The sequence below is a fragment of the Dama dama genome, chromosome 20 (genome assembly GCF_033118175.1).
Source record: "Dama dama isolate Ldn47 chromosome 20, ASM3311817v1, whole genome shotgun sequence".
Classification (NCBI taxonomy): domain Eukaryota; kingdom Metazoa; phylum Chordata; class Mammalia; order Artiodactyla; family Cervidae; genus Dama; species Dama dama.
Window position 1 is genome coordinate 23,228,933 of NC_083700.1, and position 20,426 is coordinate 23,249,358.

The window sequence follows — 20,426 nt, forward strand, 5'->3', positions numbered from 1 at the left end:
GTCTGTTTCTGATCATATTCCTGCCACATGAAGGACAAATAACATCTCCACCTCATCTGTAGATGAAAGTTTTGTACTGGTTCAAGAAAGTGAAACTGCTGGGAGAATTGTCATCACTATTGTGTGACAGAGAATAGAAATGTCAAACTTGAAAGAATCTGTGCATGTCAGTGAGTACAGCATGTGTATGGTATCAATATTTTAAGTGTTTTACTTGTATTCTTTGTTCATACCAACATGCTGTGGTTCAACAGGAAGAAATAAATGTGCAATAAGTAATTTTTTGCTTAAACGATTTTTAAAAAATTACAATGTTTTATTTGGAAGGGGTGCACCCTTAAATTGAGTCACTCACCCATCAGAGAGTAAAGAATCTGCCTGCAAGGCGGGGGAACTGGGTTCGATTCCTGGGTTGGGATGATCCCCTGGAGAAGGGAACAACTACCCACTCCAGTATTCTGGCTTGGAGAATTCCATTGACAGAGGAGCCTGGCAGGCTACAGTCCATGGGGTTGCAAAGAGTCAGACATGACTGAGTGACTTTCACTTCATTTCACCCAAAAACAAATTTGTGGTTAAATGAGCTCCTTTTTTTATTTTTTTTGAATTATCGGCAATGATATGACAATGATTTAAATGCACATCCATTGTGCACAAAATCGAAAGAATCAAGTCAATAAGATGTTACATTTTTATCAATAAACTCTGCATTGGTGATTTTGCTTAAACAAAATAGTATTACGTGTCACATTAACTTAATGAGGTCAATCTGAATTTTATTGGTGTGCCTATATTTAATTTGTAAATTGATTTGGTTTTATGGTTGCTTATATAAGAGCTGTACGTATAAGGAGTGGAGTTTGCGTTTAGTTTCGTGATTGTACCTGTTTACACTTTATCCCTTTTTACCTGTTTTACTCCTTCCCCACCCGTTCCTCTGCCCCTTCTCTCTGGTAGCCACTATGCTATTCTCTCTACGTGTCTTGCTTTGTTTATTGTTTGTTTTTTCTGTTCCACATATGAGTGAAATCTTGTGGTATTTGTCTTTCTCCATCTCAATCAGCTAATTATTTTTGAAAGTGAATGTTATACTTTATGACATTTATAAAATAAATGTTATACTTTATCATACAGATAATTTAACACTTATTCCACTTGGATCACATATCTTTGAATATAGTTCTTTTCAGTTTTATTAGCCATTAACAGCAAATATCTAAAACTTAGATCTTAGAGACAGTATGTCAGAAAGTATCAAATCAAAAATTTCCAAATCAGAACAGACTTGTGGTTGCCTAGGGGGAGCGGGGTTTGGAGAGGGATGGATTGGGAGGTTGGGGTTAGCAGATGCAAACCGTTATATATAGAATGCATAAACAACAAGGTCTCACTATATAGCACAGGGAACTCTATTCAAGATCCCATGATAAACCATAATGGAAAAGAATATAAAAAAGTTTATTCAGATACGTGAGTGTGTATGAGTCAATCACCTTGCTATACACAGAAACTAATACAACATTATAAATCAACTATACTTCAGCAAAATAATTATTTTAAGTCTCTAAATCAATAAGGCATATTCAATGATGTTGCTGCACTAAAAATAACTCATTATTGTAAATTTTATAAATATTTGAGAGTGAGCACGAAGGCTTTTGCTCTTAATACTTAAAAAACTATTTAAAAGGTTTAATTTTAAAAACTTTTGATATTGGATTATAGGTATCCATCAGCTAATTTTTAATGCTTTCAGTTTCTCTCTTCCTATTCACTCATAAGCTCACTCCAATCATTTTTCTACCCTGACTATTCTATCAAACCTTTCTCTTGTCAAGATCACCGGTGACTTTCATGTGGCTGGACTCAATGAGCGCATCTCAGTCTTCATCTCCCTTGACCTGTCTGCAGCATCTGACATTACTGATCATTTTTTCCTCCTGGAAACACTTTGCACACTTGGTTTCATGGTCAACACACTTTTAGTTCTCTTTCTATCTCACTGGCTGCTCCTTCTCAATTACTTTGGCTCATTCCTCCTCTCCCTCCAAACTTCTTAAATTTGGCACACTTCAAAGTTCAGGTTTTGTCCAACTACTCTTCTAATTCCCCTGGTGTATCATCTAGGCTTTTTTTAAAAATTAGGTGTAATTTATGTATAACATTACCTAGTGTTACAGTTTTAAAATTTCACCCAAATGCTGTTGAATTTCTATAGCCCAGGCTATAGAAAAAAAAAAAGTATATGTTACTGTGTGTGGTTTTTTTTTTTCTCCCTCTCATTTGGCTATAGCCCAGGCCTTTCTCTTGAGCTTCAAGATTTTATACCCAAATGCACTTGTTATCTGTGCACAAGTGTCACAAATGTAACAAAACTGAGCATTAGACCTTACCTGGTAAATGCTCTTCTGCACTGCCCACATCCCCCTTCAGGACTGAGGCCCACAGAAAAGTCCCTATGAGAATTGCTCTCTGCTGAAAGGAGCCGTCTTGCCTATGGTAACACCCTTATTGGGGGTAGCTCCCATCCAACACCTGAGAGGCCTGGTCCCCTCACCTCAACTGGAGACAAGGCTTCTGAGTCTTTCCAGCTCCACATGCATCAACTGGAACCTCTGCCAAAGCTGGATCATAGCAGCTTCTCTGTCCACCCATTTCTACTTCTCTCTTTCTCTTTACCAGGCGTGTTCCAGGGAGCAGTCTTGGGCACAGTAATCTGTCTCACATTTGTTTCCTGGGGAACATGCCTCAGATAGTGAATACAGAGAATGGTCCTTATATATTGATAATTGCCTTAAATGTAAATGGATTTTGGTTGGTACATTTAATCCATTTACATGTACGCACTTCCACTTATCACATCACTCCGCATGATCCTCCAATTGTATGTAATCATTTTATATTGTCAGGTTAATCGTCTTCCCATTAAGACTTGCAGTTGTAATGATCTTTTATTTTTTTTTGTCTAGCTATTGATTATGAAACTGATAAACATCTTTTATTATTGTGATTATGTAACTATTACATAACTCACTCATGATTGGTCAACATAAAAATAATAGAATTCCATATCACCCAAACTACCATTTAATAGAAAAACCTGTAATCACTTAAAAAAATCTAGATGCATATCAGAATCATCTTGGAGATTTTTGAAAAATACAAATGCCCAGGTGTTGCTTTTTCCCTCCAGAGCTCCAGATATGTTTCCAATGAGCAGCCATGTTTAAAAACAACTGGACTCTATGAGAATGGTCCTAGGGAACAGAATTTTAAAAAAGCGTTTTGGAACTGGATCACCAGCCTATTGACTGGAAATGAAAGCCTCATCACTAGCAGTGGGTGGGATACTCATAGTTCTTGGTTTTCTGTTGTGTTTTTAAAATGATGTAGTGTCTTATTATCATCAATTTTTCTATTAATGATTGAGAAGGGTGTTGATATCTCTACTATAATATTGGATTTATATGTTTATCCATTCAGTTCTTTCATTTTTTTCATGTTCTGCTATTAAGTACATGCACATGTAGGCTTGGTATAGCTTCTTGAGAATTAACCTTTTTATCATTATAAATAATCTTGGCTGTATATTTTATCCTGAGTAAGAATTTTGTTTCTTTGTATACTTTGCTTCACTTTGGTTAGGTCAGCAATCTATATATGTGTGTTCTCAGTTATTCAGTTATTTCCAACCCTTTGCGACCCTATGGACTGCAGCCCATATGAGTCAATAAACTCTGTTTTCGGTCTCAACCATATTTGCAATAGGATTCTATTCTCCTCCCTTGTTCAGGACCCCATTTAGTTATATCTTTTCTGAAGCTTCTGAAGACAAAATTTGTTGTTACCTCTGGCAATCATACTGAGCATGGAATCCATTGAGCACATATTGCATGCATTCTAATTTTATTGAGCATGATTGCATGTATTTTTTTTACTTGTAGATTGGCTGCTCTTGGGTTAGTCATCAGTTGTCCAAAATAGGTAGAAGGTGGGATCATGTGATATAATATGACTGTCCAGGGATATTCCTTGATTAGGGCCTATGGATGTACCACTCCCTTGTTGAAAAGTAGAGAACATATACACCATTGATGACAAAATGTAAGGTAAGCCTAAAATATAAGATAATCCTCCTGATATTTTTAAGGTGTATCTCTGTTGTTGCATATATCTCTGGTTCATATTTTGTTTAATGTTGCATCGTATGAATATATTGTAATTTATCAATTTTCTATAGATATACATATGGAAACCTATTGCTTTTCAAACTGATATTTAAAATGTTTATTTATGCTGTCATCAGATAAAATTGTGAGGTCATGCTTCTAGGAAAATTACTAAATCTATAAATTTTTCTTCCTCTTTCTTTCTCCCTTCCCTCCCTTTCTTTCTCTCCTTCCCTTCTTCTCATGATTTCAGTCAGGATACCTCTTGAATATCTAAATAGTTTTATTTGTTTGATGTCATTTGAAGCTGATTAGTCTTTCCCCATCAAAAATACACTTGGTAGTTCAAAAATAAAATAATTAAGGGTATCCTGTAACATGAGAGACTTTGCAAATATCCTTTTTTTCTAATTGAGTGTTGCAAGAAATAAAAATATATCCATAAAATGCTTGTACACAAATATTTATAGTAGTTTATTCATAATAGACTCAACTGGAACTGATCCAAATTTCTATCACAAAGTGAATGAATAAACATGTCATGGTATATTTCTAAATGGAATACTAATTGTATTAGTATCTGTAAAATAGCAGTTATTGATGCACAGAATCTCAAAAATTTTGATCATATTTGGAAGATCCATATTTACATATCCACCTTCAATAGGTTGTGAAAGTAATAGAAGGCATAAAGGGGAGTGGGTTGGGGTAAGGTGTAAGGCCTGGCTATATGAAAATGGAAATTACAGTCTCTTTGAGGTGGGAACATCTGAGATAAGATCTTAATGAGAATGAGAAAGGCTGGAGACAGAGCTAGGAAACAGATTATGTACAGTTCTACAAACTATGGAAAGAAATATACTTTAATAATCAATTTGGTGGGGTATCATGTATATGTTTATTCTATATAAATATATATAAATTAATATTTTATTTGTAAATTTATATCAACACACTATATATTTATAAATAAATACATTAACAATTATACAAATTATATATGTATAGTTTACTTATTATATATTAGGGCAATATATATTATATGTAGAATAAAACAAATATATTTGTTATTAATTTATATATCATATATTGGGATATAACATATATTACATCAGTTCAGTTGCTTAGTCATGTCCAACTCTTTGCGATCCCATGGACTGCACCACGCCAGGCTTCCCTGTCCATCACCAACTCCTGGTGATGCCATCCAACCATCTAATCCTCTGTTGTCTCCTTCTCCTCCTGCCTTCAGTCTTTCCCAGCATCAGGTTATTTTCCACTGAGTAAGTTCTTTGCATCAGGGGACCAAAGTATTGGAATTTCAGCTTCAGCATCAGTCCTTCCAATAAATATTCAGGACTGATTTTCTTTAGGATTGACTGGTTGGATCTCCTTGCAGTCCAAGGGACTCTCAAGAGTCTTCAACACAGTTCAAAAGCATCAATTCTTTGGCACTCAGCTTTCTTTATAGTCCAACTCTCACACCCATACATGACCACTGGAAAAACCATAGCTTTGACTAGACAAACTTTTGTTGGCAAAGTAATGTCTCTGCTTTTTAATATGCTGTCTAGGTTGGTCATAGCTTTTCTTCCAAGGAGCGAGCATCTTTTAATTTCATGGCTGCAGTCACCATCTGCAGTGATTTTGGAGCCCCCCAAAATAAAGTCTCTCACTGTTTCCATTGTTTCCCATCTATTTGCCATGAAGTGATGGGACCAGATGCCATGATCTTAGTTTTGTGAATGTTGAGTTTTAAGCCAACTTTTTCACTCTCCTCTTTCACTTTCAACAAGAGGCTCTTCAGTTCCTCTTTGCTTTCTGCCATAAGGGTGGTGTCATCTGCATATATGAGGTTATTGATATTTCTCCCGGCAATCTTGATTCCAGCTTGTGCTTCATCCAGCCCAGCATTTCCCATGATGTACTCTGCATACATGCTGTGGTTCATGGGGTCGCAAAAGGTTAGACACGACTGAGCAACTGAACTGAACTGAACTCTGCATTTAAGTTAAATAAACAGGGTGACAATATACAGTCTTGACATACTCCTTTCCCAATTTGGAACCAGTTTGTTGTTCCATATTCAGTTCTAACTGATGCTTCCTGACCTGCATACAGATTTCTCAGGAAGCAGGTAAGGTGGTCTTGAATTCCTGTCTCTTTAATAATTTTCCAAAGTTTGTTGTGATCCACACAGTCAAAAGGTTTGATGTAGTCCATAAAACAAAAGTAGACATTTTTCTGGAACTCTCTTGCTTTTTTGATGATCCAAAGGATGTTGGCAATTTGATCTCTGGTTCTTCTGCCTTTTCCAAATCCAGCTTGAACATCTGGAAGTTCACAGTTCGCGTACTGCTGAAGCTGGGTTGGAGAATTTTGAGTATTACTTTGCTAGTATGTGAGATGAGTGCAATTGTGTGGTAGTTCATACATTCTTTGGCATTGTCTTTCTTTGGGACTGGAATGAAAACTGCACCTTTTCCATTCCTGTGGCCACTGCTGAGTTTTCTAAATTTGCTGGCATGTGAGTGCAGCACTTTCACAGCATCATCTTTTAGAACTTGAAATAGTTCAACTGGAATTCCATTGCCTCCACTAGCTTTGTTTGTAGTGATGCTTCCCAAGGCCCACTTGACTTCACACTCCAGGATGTCTGGCTCTAGGTGAGTGATCATACCATCGTGATTATCTGGGTCATGAAAGATCTTTTTTGTATAGTTCTTCTGTGTATTCTTGCCACCTCTTCTTAATACCTTCTGCTTCTGTTAGGTCCATGCCATTTCTATCCTTTATTAGAACAAATCTGATCTATATATTTATGAGTTTGTTTGTTTTTGAAGTATAGTTGACCTACAAGCCTACGTTAGTTCTTGGTTCACAATGTAGTAATTCAGTATTTCTATACATTTCAAAATGACCACCCTGATCAGTCTAGTTACCATTTGTAACCATACAAAGATATTACATAACTATCAACTGTATTCCCCTCACTACACATTTCATACCTGTGGCTCATTGATTTTGTAACTGAAAGTTTGTACCTGTTAGTCCCCCTCACTTGTTTTTCTCTTCCCCTCATTCATCTCCCCTCTGGCAACCACCTTTTTTTAAATCTCTGTGTCTATAACTCTGTTTCTATTTTGTTATGCTTGATCATTTGTTTTGCCTTTTTGGATTCCAAATGTAAGTGAAATTCATATAGAGTTTGTTTTTTCTTGTCTGACTTATTTTACTAAGCACAGTACAGTGTAGGTCCTTTGTGTTGCCAAAACTGGTAATATTTCATTTTTTTTTAAGCCTCTTCATTTTTAAAATATATTCCATTGAATATATAAGTCACATCTTTTATTAATGAGCACTTCGGTTGCTTCCATATCTTGGCAATTGTAAATAATGCTGCAATGAACATAGGGGTGCATGTATCTTTTATAATTAGCATTTTTATTTGCTTTGTATATATACTCAGCAATAGAATTGCTGGATGATATGTTGAAAGTGAAGTGAAAGTGAAAGTCACTCAGTTGTGTCCAAGTCTTTGTGACCCCACAGACTATACAGTCCATGGAATTCTCCAGGCCAGAATATTGGAGTGGGTAGCCTTTCCCTTCTCCATAGGGCCTTCCCAACCCAAGGATTGAACTCAGGTCTCCCACAATGCAGGCAGATTCTGGACTTTCCTGAAGGCTCAGATGGTAAAGAATTTGCCTGTAATACAGGAGACCAAGGTTCAGTCCCTGGGTCAGGAAGATCCCCTGGAGAAGGGAATGGCAACCCACTCCAGTATTCTGGCCTGGAGAATTCCGTGGACAGAGGAGACTGGCAGGCTATAGTCCATGAGGTCACAAAGTCGGACACACACACACACACACATAGTAGTTTTATTTTTAGTTTTTTGAGGAATCTCCATACTGTTTTCCATAGTGGCTGCACCAATTTACATTCCCACCAACAGTACACAAGTGTTCCCTTTTCTCTACATTCTTGCCAACACTTGTTGTCTTTTTGATAAGAGCCATTCTTACAGGTGTAAGAATGGGGGATTGATGCAGGTTCAATCCCTGGATTAATAAGATCCCCTGGAGAAGGAAATGGCAACTCACTCCAGTATTCTTGCCTGGAATATCCTATGGACAGAGGCGCCTGATGGATTATAGTCCACAGGGTCTCAAAGAGTCAGACACAACTGAAGTGACTTAGCAGGATGTAATTATTGATAGGTATATACTTATTGCCTTTTTGTTAATTGTTTTTGGGTTATTTTGTAATTCTTTTTTGTTCTTTCTCTTTTGTTTTCTTTTGTGATTTCATGACAACTTTAGTGTTATGTTTGGTTTCTTTCTCTTTTGAGAATGAATCTTTTATTTTGGTTTGTGCTACACTTATGTGTAGCAATCTCTATTCATATGTGATTATTTTAAGTTGGTAATCTTTTAAATTCAAACATATCTTAACAACCGTATCTTTTAACTTTTGCCATTTTAATTACAATGTGTCTTTTTTTTTTTGTTACAGTGTGTCTTGATGTGGTCCTTTGTGGGTTGATCCTGTTTGAGACTCTGCTTCCTGAACCTAGATAATCTGTTTCCTTTCCCAGGTTAGGAAACTCTTCAGCTATTATGTCTTCACATATGTTCTCTACCCCTTTTTCTGTCTCTCCTCCTTCTGGGACTCCTACAACACGAATGTTAGTATGCTTGATGTCATCCTAGAGGTCTCTTAAACTGTCCTCATTTTTGTTTTTCTTTTTTCGGTTCAGCTTCAATGATTTCCACTATTCTGCCTTCTAGTTTATTGATTTGTTCCTCTGTATCATCTAATCTACGTTGATTCCTTCTAGTGTATTTTTAAATTTCATTTATTGTATTCGTCATCTCTTTTTGGTTTTCCTTATATTTTCTAACTCTTTGTTTAAAAATTCTAACTTCTCATTCTGTTCATTCAGTCTTCTCTCATGGTCTTTGAGCGTCTTTTTGATTATTACCTAAAGTTTTTATCCAATAGATTTTTAATCTCCAATTTACTTAGTTCCTCTGGAATTTTATCTTGTTTCTTTGGAACATACTTCTCTATTGCCTCCTTTTGTTTACTTCTATGGTTTTGTTAAGTTGGTTAAATTGGTTATGTACCAGTACCAGTCTCTTTTTGTTATGTTGGTTATGTTTCTCAGTTTTGGAGTAGTGGCCTTATGGAGGAAATGAACAGTGTACATCCTTTTGTTTTCTAAAGACTTATGCTCAGGGTGTCGTCTATGTGGGTTGCGTGGTTCCTTCTGTTGTGGTGGACTGAGTACGATGCACGTGCTGGTAGATGTGGCTGACCCCCATTCCAGTTAGTTGCAAGGCCTTGCCTTTTCAGAGCCTGCCAGCTACTGGTAGATGGGTCCAGGTCCTAGCATGGCTGGTCGCATGTCCAGGGGAGTTCAGTTCTTGTTTTGTGCTATTAGTGGGTCAGGCTGAGTGATGAGGAAGCTGGCTATGGGGCCCTGGAGGGTCCTAGGACTAGTGCTGGCCCATTGGTGTGCAGAGCCAGGTCCCAGAGCAACTGGCTACATTTCCAGGGATCTTGGAGTTACTGTTGACCCACTATGGGTGGACTGATGGGGTCTAGAGTGTCCTGAAGCCTGATCATGGATGGGGGTGGGTTCAGAGCCTCTGGCTTCAGGGTTTTTGGAGTCCTGGAGTTGGTGTTGACCCACAGATGGGCAGGGCCAGTGCCCATGGGGGTCCCACTACTAGTGCCAACCCATTGGTGAGTGGCTCAGGCCCTGCCTGACAAACCTGGCCATATGACCTCAATGGTCCTGAGGTGGTGTCTGCACGTGAGTGGGTGAGGCCAGGTTCCAGGGCCAGGGCTGACCCACTGATGGGTGGAGCTGGGTTCTGGATTCTCTGGCTATAGAGCCCTGGTGTCTTAGAGTTATTGGCCTATAGGTAGACAGAGTGGGGCCTAGTAGGTCCCGGGGCTGTTGCTCACCTCCTGGTGGGTAAGGCTGGGCCTCAGGGGGTAGTGTCAGCCCTCTGGTGGTTGAATCTGGGTGTCAGGTCCTCTGGTGGGTAGAACTAGGTCCCAGGGCAGCTGAGGACTCAGGGCATCCTATTGCAGCTAGCTTAGTGATGGATAGGCTGTCTCCCTGACCAGTTATCTGCTTGCTCTGGGGTGTCCCAGGACTGATACCAACCACCTAGTGGACAGGGCCAGGTTCTGGCACTAATTAGCTAGAAGGAGGATTCCAAATTGTCCTTCCAGTACCAGTCTCTTCATGGTGGGATGAGCTCCTCAAAATGGCTGCTGCCAGCATCTGTGTCCTTAAGGTGAGTCCCTGTAGCCTCCTACCTTTCCAGGAGGCCCTCCAAGATCAATTGGGTTTGACCAAGTTTCCTTTCTAATTACTCTTTCTGCCCTAGGTCTGAGAGTTTGTGAGATTTTGTGTGTCTTTTAAGGGTTGGGTCTATTTCCTGCAGCCTTCTAGCTCTCCCCAAAGTAAGCCTTATTGACCTTCAAAGTCAAATGTTCTAGGCACTTGTCTTCCTGGGGCAGGACCCCTAGGCTGGGGAGCCTGATATGGACCTCAGACCTCAGAAGAACCTCTGAAGTTGAAATTATTCTCCCATTTATGGTCACCTACCCAGGGGTTTAGGTCTTGACAACACTGTATCTCCACCCTCTTGCATGACTCATTGTGATTCCTTCTTCCTTTAGTTGTAGAAGATCTTTTCTACAGTTTTTAGGTGTTTCTCATCTATACTTGCTCTGTACTTAGTTGTAATTTGGGTGTGCTGGTAAAAGGAGGTGAGATCAATATTTACTGTCTTCCTATTCTACCATCTTTTTAATTGGATGCTGAAAATAATAAATTTTATATTCTTGAATTCTATATTTTGAGTTTTTCAAAAACTGTTTGATTTTTTTTCTGTCCATCAGCTTAGTTAGTTTCAAGGCCTATTATTTTAGGACAGATCTATAGGAGTCTTTCTCTTTTTTCTTTATTTTAATTGGAGGTTAATTACTTTACAATATTGTAGTGGTTTTTGCCATACATTGACATGAATCCACCATGGGTGTACATGTGTTCCCCATCCTGAACCTCCCTCCCTCCTCTTTCCCCATCCCATCCCTCAGGGTTATCCTCGTGCACCAGCCCTGAGCACCCTGTCTCATGCATTGAACCTGGACTGGCGATCTGTTTCACATATGATAATATACAAGTTGCAATGCTCTTCTCTCAAATCATCCTACCCTCGCCCTCTCCCACAGAGTCCAAAAGACTGTTCTATACATCTGTGTCTCTTTTGTTGTCTTGCATATAGGGTCATCGTTACCATTTTTCTAAATTCAATATATATATGTTAATATACTATATTGGTGTTTTTCTTTCTGACTTACTTCACTCTGTATAATAGGCTCCAGTTTCATCCACCTCACTAGAACTGATTCAAATGCATTCTTTTTAATGGCTGAATAATATTCCATTGTGTATATGTACCACAGCTTTCTTATCCATTTGTCTGCCGATGGACATCTAGGTTGCTTCCCTGGCTATTATAAACAGTGCTGTGATGAACATTGGGGCACACGTGTCTCTTTCAATTCTGTTTTCCTCAGTGTGTATGCCCAGCAGTGGGATTGCTGGGTCATATGGCAGTTCTATTTCCAGTTTTTTTAAGGAATCTCCACACTCTTCTTCATAGAGGAGTCTTTCTCTAGGACTAATTTTGCAATACTCCCAAGGTATGGATATTCTGGTATCTCTACTGACTGCTCTATTGTTCAGTGTATCTATACTTCAGATGGTAAAAATCAGAATGACTTCTGGCCCTGGGAAAAATTTAGTTTACATTCCTTTTAGTAGTGCCTGTGTGCTCAGTCATGTCCAACTCTTTGTGACCCTACAGACTGTAGCCCACAAGGCTTCTCTGTCCATGGCATTTTCCTAGAGTACTGGAGTGGGTTGCCATTTACTTCTCCAGGGGATCTTGCCAACCCAGGGATCAAACCCATGTCTCCTGCATTGGCAGGCAGATTCTTTACCACTTGTGCCACCTTGGAAGTCCACAATCCTTTTTAACCCTCTAATAATTGGTCTTCCCCCAAAGTTACTCCTGCCTGGCTTCATAAAGTTTTACCCTATACATGTACAAATTTGTATTCAGTCAGATTCGAAAGGAAATGCTAATGCAAATTTCTGAAATTCATTCTCTGTATTCTATGTTCTCTCTCTCTTTTGAATATCTTGTCCCCACAAATTCTAACCTTCTTAAGTTTCTTGTATAATACTTCTATGTCTCCTCAAATGAGTGAGATAACTAGTCTTTGTTTGGATTCTTTCTCCTTGTACTGTGATTGAGAAATTACCTCCTGGCAGGAAACTTTGGAATGGTAGAACCTATCTCTTTTGTTTTCCTTCTTTCAGGGATCTCAGACCTGTACTGCCTCATGTCCAATGTCTGAAAATGGTTGTTTCCTATGTTTTATGACTGCACTCTTACTCATTCATGTCTGGAAGAGAGATTCCAGGAGTATGTTTTATTTTATTGTAAGAAAAATAGGAAGATGGCGGAGGAGTAGGACGGGCAGACCACTTTCTCTCCTACAAATTCATCAAAAGAATAACTGAACGCAGAGCAAACTTCGCAAAACAACTTCTGATCGCTAGCTGAGGTCATCAGGCGCCCAGAAAAGCAGCCCATTGTCTTCGGAAGGAGGTAGGACAAAATATAAAAGATTAAAAGTGAGACAAAAGAGCTAAGGACGGAGATCCGTCCTGGGAAGGGAATCTTAGGCGGCATTGCTTGGAGTAGGGTCCGGGCCTGAGTGCCCTGAGGACAATCGGAGGGAGCTTCTAGGAGTTGCCAACTTGAACTGTGGGAGACCAAAGGAGAGAGAGTAAATTAACCGGCCCGAACACACTGCCGGCCGTTCGCAGAACAAAGAGACCGAGAAAATCCAGAGAAGAGCTCGCAGGCTGCGGACCGGCCCAGCCCCGCCAGAGGCAGGAGGCAGGGGGGAGGGGAAGGTCGCCGCGAGACACAGGGCGCAGGCACCCGACCGGCGCGGGCGGGGACTGGGGCTGGGGACGCGGAGGGCAGAAGGCGCGCGCACCCGACTGGCGCCAGCGGAAACTGAGACTGGATCCGCGGAAGGGAGGGGGAGCGCCACACCTGGGGAGAGTGCGCCCACCGAACCCCTGGCTGCCTGGACCGCTCTGACGGGGAAGGCACAGAGGGCAGGCACAGCTTTTTGTTCCGCGCTTTTGTGGAACACCCGAGGGCTGGAACCTCGCGCAGCGCGGGGTGCGCTCCATATAGAGCAGCCGGGAGCCTGAGCAGCGCAGACGGAGAGAGCAGCGTCAGCCCTTCCCAGCAGCGCAAGCCGCTCCCTGCAGCGCCAGCCCCTCCCTGCCCCGCAGAGCGACGGAACTAGCTACCTGAATAAGAGTCCACCTCCGCCCGCCTGTGTCAGGGCGGAAATGAGGCTCTGAAGAGACCGGCAAACAGAAGCCAAATAAACAAAGGGAACCGCCTCAGAAGGGACTGGTGCAACAGATTAAAATCCCTCTAGAAAACACTGACTACACCGGAAGGGGCCTGTAGACATCGAGAAGTGTAAGATGGAACGAGGAGCTATCTGAAACTGAGCCGAACCCACACTGACCACAACAGCTCCAGAGAAACTCCTAGATATAATTTTACTTTTTTCTCTTTTTTTAAATTTTTTTTCTTTTTTCTCTTTTATTTTCCTTTAAAATCCCCTATTACTCCCCCATTACTCCTTAACTTTCATTTCCATAGATTTTTACGATTTTTTTAATTAGGGGAAATTTTTTTTTCCTCTCTCTTTTTTTTTCTTTTCTTTTTCTTTTTTTCTCTCTTTTTTTTCTTTCCTTTTTCTCTTCTATTTTCTATTTTTCTTTTTCTCTTATTTCTTTTAGAGTCCTCTAGTACTCCTCTACTACTCCGTAATTTTCATTTTCAATACACTATAACCTTACAAAAAAAAAAAAAAAAAAAAAGAAGAGAAGCCCTATTTTTAAACCGAAGATTATTCTCTCCCAATCTTGACTCTCTGTTTTCTGCCTCAGAACACCTCTATTTCCTCCTTTCCCCTTCTCTTCCCAATCCAATTCTGTGAATCTTTGTAGGTGACTGGGCTACGGAGAGCACTCTGGGAACAGACAGCTGCATAGATCTGTCTCTCTCCTCTTGAGTCCCCCTTTTTCTCCTCCTGCTCATCTCTATCTCCCTCCTCCCTCTCCTCTTCTTCATGTAACTCTGTGAACCTCTCTGGGTGTCCCTAACGGGGGAGAATCTTTTAGCCATTAACCTAGAAGTTTTCTTATCAGTGCTGTATAGTTGGAGAAGTCCTGAGACTACAGGAAGAATAAAACTGAAATCCAGAGGCAGGAGACTTAAGCCCAAAACCTGAGAACACCAGAAAACTCCTGACTACATGAAACTTTAAGTAATAAGTGACCGTCCAAAAGCCTCCATACCTACACTGAAACCAACCACCACCCAAGAGCCAATAAGTTTTAGAGCAAGACATACCACACAAATTCTCCAGCAACGCAGGAACATAGCCACGAACGTCAACATACAGGCTGCCCAAGGACACACCTAACACATTGACCCATCTCAAAACTCATTACTGGGCACTCCATTGCTCTCCAAAGAGAAGAAATCAAATTCCACGCACCAGAACACTGACGCAAGCTTCCCTAACCAGGAAACCTTGACAAGCCAATCGTCTAACCCCACCCATGGGGTAAATCCTCCACAATAAAAAGGAACCACAGACCTCCAGAATACAGAAAGCCCACTCCAGACACAGCAATCTAAACAAGATGAAGAGGCAAAGAAATACCCAACAGGTAAAGGAACATGAAAAATGCCCACCAAGTCAAACAAAAGAGGAGGAGATAGGGAATCTACCTGAAAAAGAATTTAGAATAATGATAATAAAAATGATCCAAAATCTTGAAAACAAAATGGAGTTACAGATAAATAGCCTGGAAACAAAGATTGAAAAGATTCAAGAACTGTTTAATAAAGACCTAGAAGAAATAAAAAAGAGTCAATTAAAAATGAATAATGCAATGAATGAGATCAAAAACACTTTGGAGGGAACCAAGAGTAGACTAACGGAAGCAGAAGATAGGATAAGTGAGATAGAAGATAAAATGGTGGAAATAAATGAAGCAGAGAGGAAGAAAGAAAAAAGGATCAAAAGAAATGAGGACAACCTCAGGGACCTCTGGGACAATGTGAAATGCCCCAACATTCGAATCATAGGAATTCCAGAAGAAGAAGACAAAAAGAAAGGCCATGAGAAAATACTCAAGGAGATAATAGCTGAAAACTTCCCTAAAATGGGGAAGGAAATAGCCACGCAAGTCCAAGAAGCCCAGAGAGTCCCAAACAGGATAAACCCAAGGCGAAACACCCCAAGACACATATTAATCAAATTAACAAAGATCAAACACAAAGAACAAATATTAAAAGCAACAAGGGAGAAACAACAAATAACACACAAAGGGATCCCCATAAGGATAACAGCTGATCTATCAATAGAAACCCTCCAGGCCAGAAGGGAATGGCAGGACGTACTGAAAGTAATGAAAGAGAATAACCTACAACCTAGATTACTGTATCCAGCAAGGATCTCATTCAGATATGAAGGAGAATTCAAAAGCTTTACAGATAAGCAAAAGCTGAGAGAATTCAGCACCACCAAACCAGCTCTTCAACAAATGCTAAAGGATCTTCTCTAGACAGGAAATGCAGAAAGGTTGTATAAACGTGAACCCAAAACAACAAAGTAAATGGCAACGGGACCACACCTATCAATAATTACCCTAAATGTAAATGGGTTGAATGCCCCAACCAAAAGACAAAGATTGGCTGAATGGATACAAAAACAAGACCCCTATATATGCTGTCTACAAGAGACCCACCTCAAAGCAAGAGACACATACAGACTAAAAGTGAAGGGCTGGAAAAAAATATTTCATGCAAACGGAGACCAAAAGAAAGCAGGAGTCGCAATACTCATATCAGATAAAATAGACTTTCAAATAAAGGATGTGAAAAGAGACAAAGAAGGACACTATATAATGATCAAAGGATCAATCCAAGAAGAAGATATAACAATTATAAATATATATGCACCCAACTTAGGAGCACCGCAATATGTACGGCAAACACTAACGAGTATGAAAGAGGAAATTAATAGTAACACAATAATAGTGGGAGACTTTAATACCCCACTCACAACTATGGATAGATCAACTAAACCGAAAATTAACAAGGAAACACAAACCTTAAATGACACAATGGACCAGCTAGACCTAATTGATATCTATAGGACATTTCACCCCAAAACAATCAACTTCACCTTTTTCTCAAGTGCACACGGAACCTTCTCCAGAATAGATCACATCCTGGGCCATAAATCTGGTCTTGGAAAATTCAAAAAAATTGAAATCATTCCAGTCATCTTTTCTGACCACAGTGCAGTAAGATTAGATCTCAATTACAAGAAAAAAATTGTTAAAAATTCAAACATATGGAGGCTAAATAACACGCTTCTGAATAACCAACAAATCATAGAAGAAATCAAAAAAGAAATCAAAATATGTATAGAAATGAATGAAAATGAAAACACAACAACCCAAAACCTATGGGACACTGTAAAAGCAGTGCTAAGGGGAAGGTTCATAGCATTACAGGCTTACATCAAGAAACAAGAAAAAAACCAAATAAATAACCTAACTCTACACCTAAAGCAACTAGAGAAGGAAGAAATGAAGAACCCCAGGGTTAGCAGAAGGAAAGAAATCTTAAAAATCAGGGCAGAAATAAATGCAAAAGAAACTAAAGAGACCATAGCAAAAATCAACAAAGCTAAAAGCTGGTTTTTTTGAAAAATAAACAAAATTGACAAGCCATTAGCAAGACTCATTAAGAAACAGAGAAGAACCAAATTAACAAAATTAGAAATGAAAATGGAGAGATCACAACAGACAACACTGAAATACAAAGGATCATAAGAGACTACTACCAGCAGCTCTATGCCAATAAAATGGACAACTTGGAAGAAATGGACAAATTCTTAGAAAAGTATAACTTTCCAAAACTGAACCAGGAAGAAATAGAAGATCTTAACAGACCCATCACAAGCAAGGAAATTGAAACTGTAATCAAAAATCGTCCAGCAAACAAAAGCCCAGGACCAGATGGCTTCACAGCTGAATTCTACCAAAAATTTAGAGAAGAGCTAACACCTATCTTACTCAAACTCTTCCAGAAAAATGCAGAGGAAGGTAAGCTTCCAAACTCATTCTATGAGGCCACCATCACCCTAATTCCAAAACCAGACAAAGATGTCACAAAAAAAGAAAACTACAGGCCAATATCACTGATGAACATAGATGCAAAAATCCTTAACAAAATTCTAGCAAACAGAATCCAACAACATATTAAAAAAATCGTACACCATGACCAAGTGGGCTTTATCCCAGGAATGCAAGAATTCTTTAATATCCGCAAATCAATCAATGTAATACACCACATTAACAAATTGAAAGATAAAAACCATATGATTATCTCAATAGATGCAGAGAAAGCCTTTGACAAAATTCAACACTCATTTATGATTAAAACTCTCCAAAAAGCAGGAATAAAAGGAACATACCTCAACATAATAAAAGCTATATATGACAAACACACAGCAAGCATCACCCTCAATGGTGAAAAATTGAAAGCATTTCCCCTGAAATCAGGAACAAGACAAGGGTGCCCACTCTCACCACTACTATTCAACATAGTGTTGGAAGTTCTGGCCACAGCAATCAGAGCAGAAAAAGAAGTAAAAGGAATCCAGATAGGAAAAGAAGAAGTTAAACTCTCACTGTTTGCAGATGACATGATCCTCTACATAGGAAACCCTAAAGACTCTACCAGAAAATTACTAGAGCTAATCAATGAATATAGTAAAGTTGCAGGATATAAAACTAACACACAGAAATCCCTTGCATTCCTATATACTAACAATGAAAAAACAGAAAGAGAAATTAAAGAAACAATACCATTCACCATTGCAACAAAAAGAATAAAATACTTAGGAGTATATCTACCTAAAGAAACAAAAGACCTATACATAGAAAACTATAAAACACTGATGAAAGAAATCAAAGAGGACACAAACAGATGGAGAAACATACCGTGTTCATGGATTGGAAGAATCAATATTGTCAAAATGGCTATTCTACCCAAAGCAGTCTATAGATTCAATGCAATCCCTATCAAGTTACCAACGGTATTTTTCACAGAACTAGACCAAAGAATTTCACAATTTGTATGGAAATACAAAAAACCTCGAATAGCCAAAGTAATCTTGAGAAAGAAGAATGGAACTGGAGGAATCAACCTGCCTGACTTCAGACTCTACTACAAAGCCACAGTCATCAAGACAGTATGGTACTGGCACAAAGACAGAAATATAGATCAATGGAACAGAATAGAAAGCCCAGAGATAAATCCACGAACCTATGGACACCTTATCTTTGACAAAGGAGGCAAGGATATACAATGGAAAAAAGACAACCTGTTTAACAAGTGGTGCTGGGAAAACTGGTCAACCACTTGTAAAAGAATGAAACTAGAACACTTTCTAACACCATACACAAAAATAAACTCAAAATGGATTAAAGATCTAAATGTAAGACCAGAAACTATAAAACTCCTAGAGGAGAACATAGGCAAAACACTCTCCGACATAAATCACAGCAAGATCCTCTATGACCCACCTCCCAGAATACTGGAAATAAAAGCAAAACTAAACAAATGGGACCTAATTAAACTTAAAACCTTTTGCACAACAAAGGAAACTAAAAGCAAGGTGAAAAGACAGCCCTCAGATTGGGAGAAAATAATAGCAAACGAAGAAACAGACAAAGGATTAATCTCAAAAATATACAAGCAACTCCTGCAGCTCAATTCCAGAAAAATAAATGACCCAATCAAAAACTGGGCCAAAGAACTAAACAGACATTTCTCCAAAGAAGACATACAGATGGCTAACAAACACATGAAAAGATGCTCAACATCACTCATTATTAGAGAAATGCAAATCAAAACCACCATGAGGTACCATTACACGCCAGTCAGGATGGCTGCTATCCAAAAGTCTACAAGCAATAAATGCTGGAGAGGGTGTGGAGAAAAGGGAACCCTCTTACACTGTTGGTGGGAATGCAAACTAGTACAGCCGCTATGGAAAACAGTGTGGAGATTTCTTAAAAAACTGGAAATAGAACTGCCATATGACCCAGCAATCCCACTTCTGGGCATACACACTGAGGAAACCAGATCTGAAAGAGACACGTGCACCCCAATGTTCATCGCAGCACTGTTTATAATAGCCAGGACATGGAAGCAACCTAGATGCCCATCAGCAGATGAATGGATAAGGAAGCTGTGGTACATATACACCATGGAATATTACTCAGCCGTTAAAAAGAATTCATTTGAACCAGTCCTAATGAGATGGATGAAGCTGGAGCCCCTTATACAGAGTGAAGTAAGCCAGACAGATAAAGAACATTACAGCATACTATCACATATATATGGAATTTAGAAAGATGGTAATGATAACCCTATATGCAAAACAGAAAAAGAGACACAGAAATACAGAACAGACTTTTGAACTCTGTGGGAGAATGTGAGGGTGGGATATTTCAAAAGAACAGCATGTATACTATCTATGGTGAAACAGATCACCAGCCCAGGTGGGATGCATGAGACAAGTGCTCGGACCTGGTGCACTGGGAAGACCCAGAGGAATCGGGTGGAGAGGGAGGTGGGAGGGGGGATCGGGATGGGGAATACGTGTAAATCTATGGCTGATTCATATCAATGTATGACAAAAAAAAAATAATAATAAAAAAAAAAGAAAAGAAAAATAGGACATTAGGGAAGGTAGTTTCCTTTTGGTGGGTCGGGATGGTGGGCAGAGGAGTGATGTGATTTATGATTGATATTTTCAAAATATTATTTTGATTACCTTATAGAAAATTGAGTGACATAAGAGTGGAATCAGAAAAAACAGTGAAGAATATTGCAGAAATCTGAGTAAGGAGTATGTCACTTTCTGTCTATCTCTATAAGGATTAAATCATGTTTGCTGTAGCTGCTGACATTAAACACCACCTAAAAGGAGTTCAGGATGAAGAGTAGAAATGAGATACTTTGTGTTCTG

The 20,426-nt window shown here is 39.2% G+C and overlaps 1 protein-coding gene across 1 annotated transcript in view; it reads right to left on the reverse strand.

Moving 5' to 3' along the window:
- Nucleotides 1–20,426, reverse strand: part of LOC133074498 (olfactory receptor 5J3-like) — a 76,766-nt gene that overhangs the window by 6,023 nt on the left and 50,317 nt on the right. Inside the window, exon 3 of the mRNA XM_061168428.1 lies at nt 9,950–10,096. Coding sequence (XP_061024411.1) covers nt 9,950–10,096 — 147 coding nt within the window. The remainder of the gene's footprint in view (nt 1–9,949; nt 10,097–20,426) is intronic.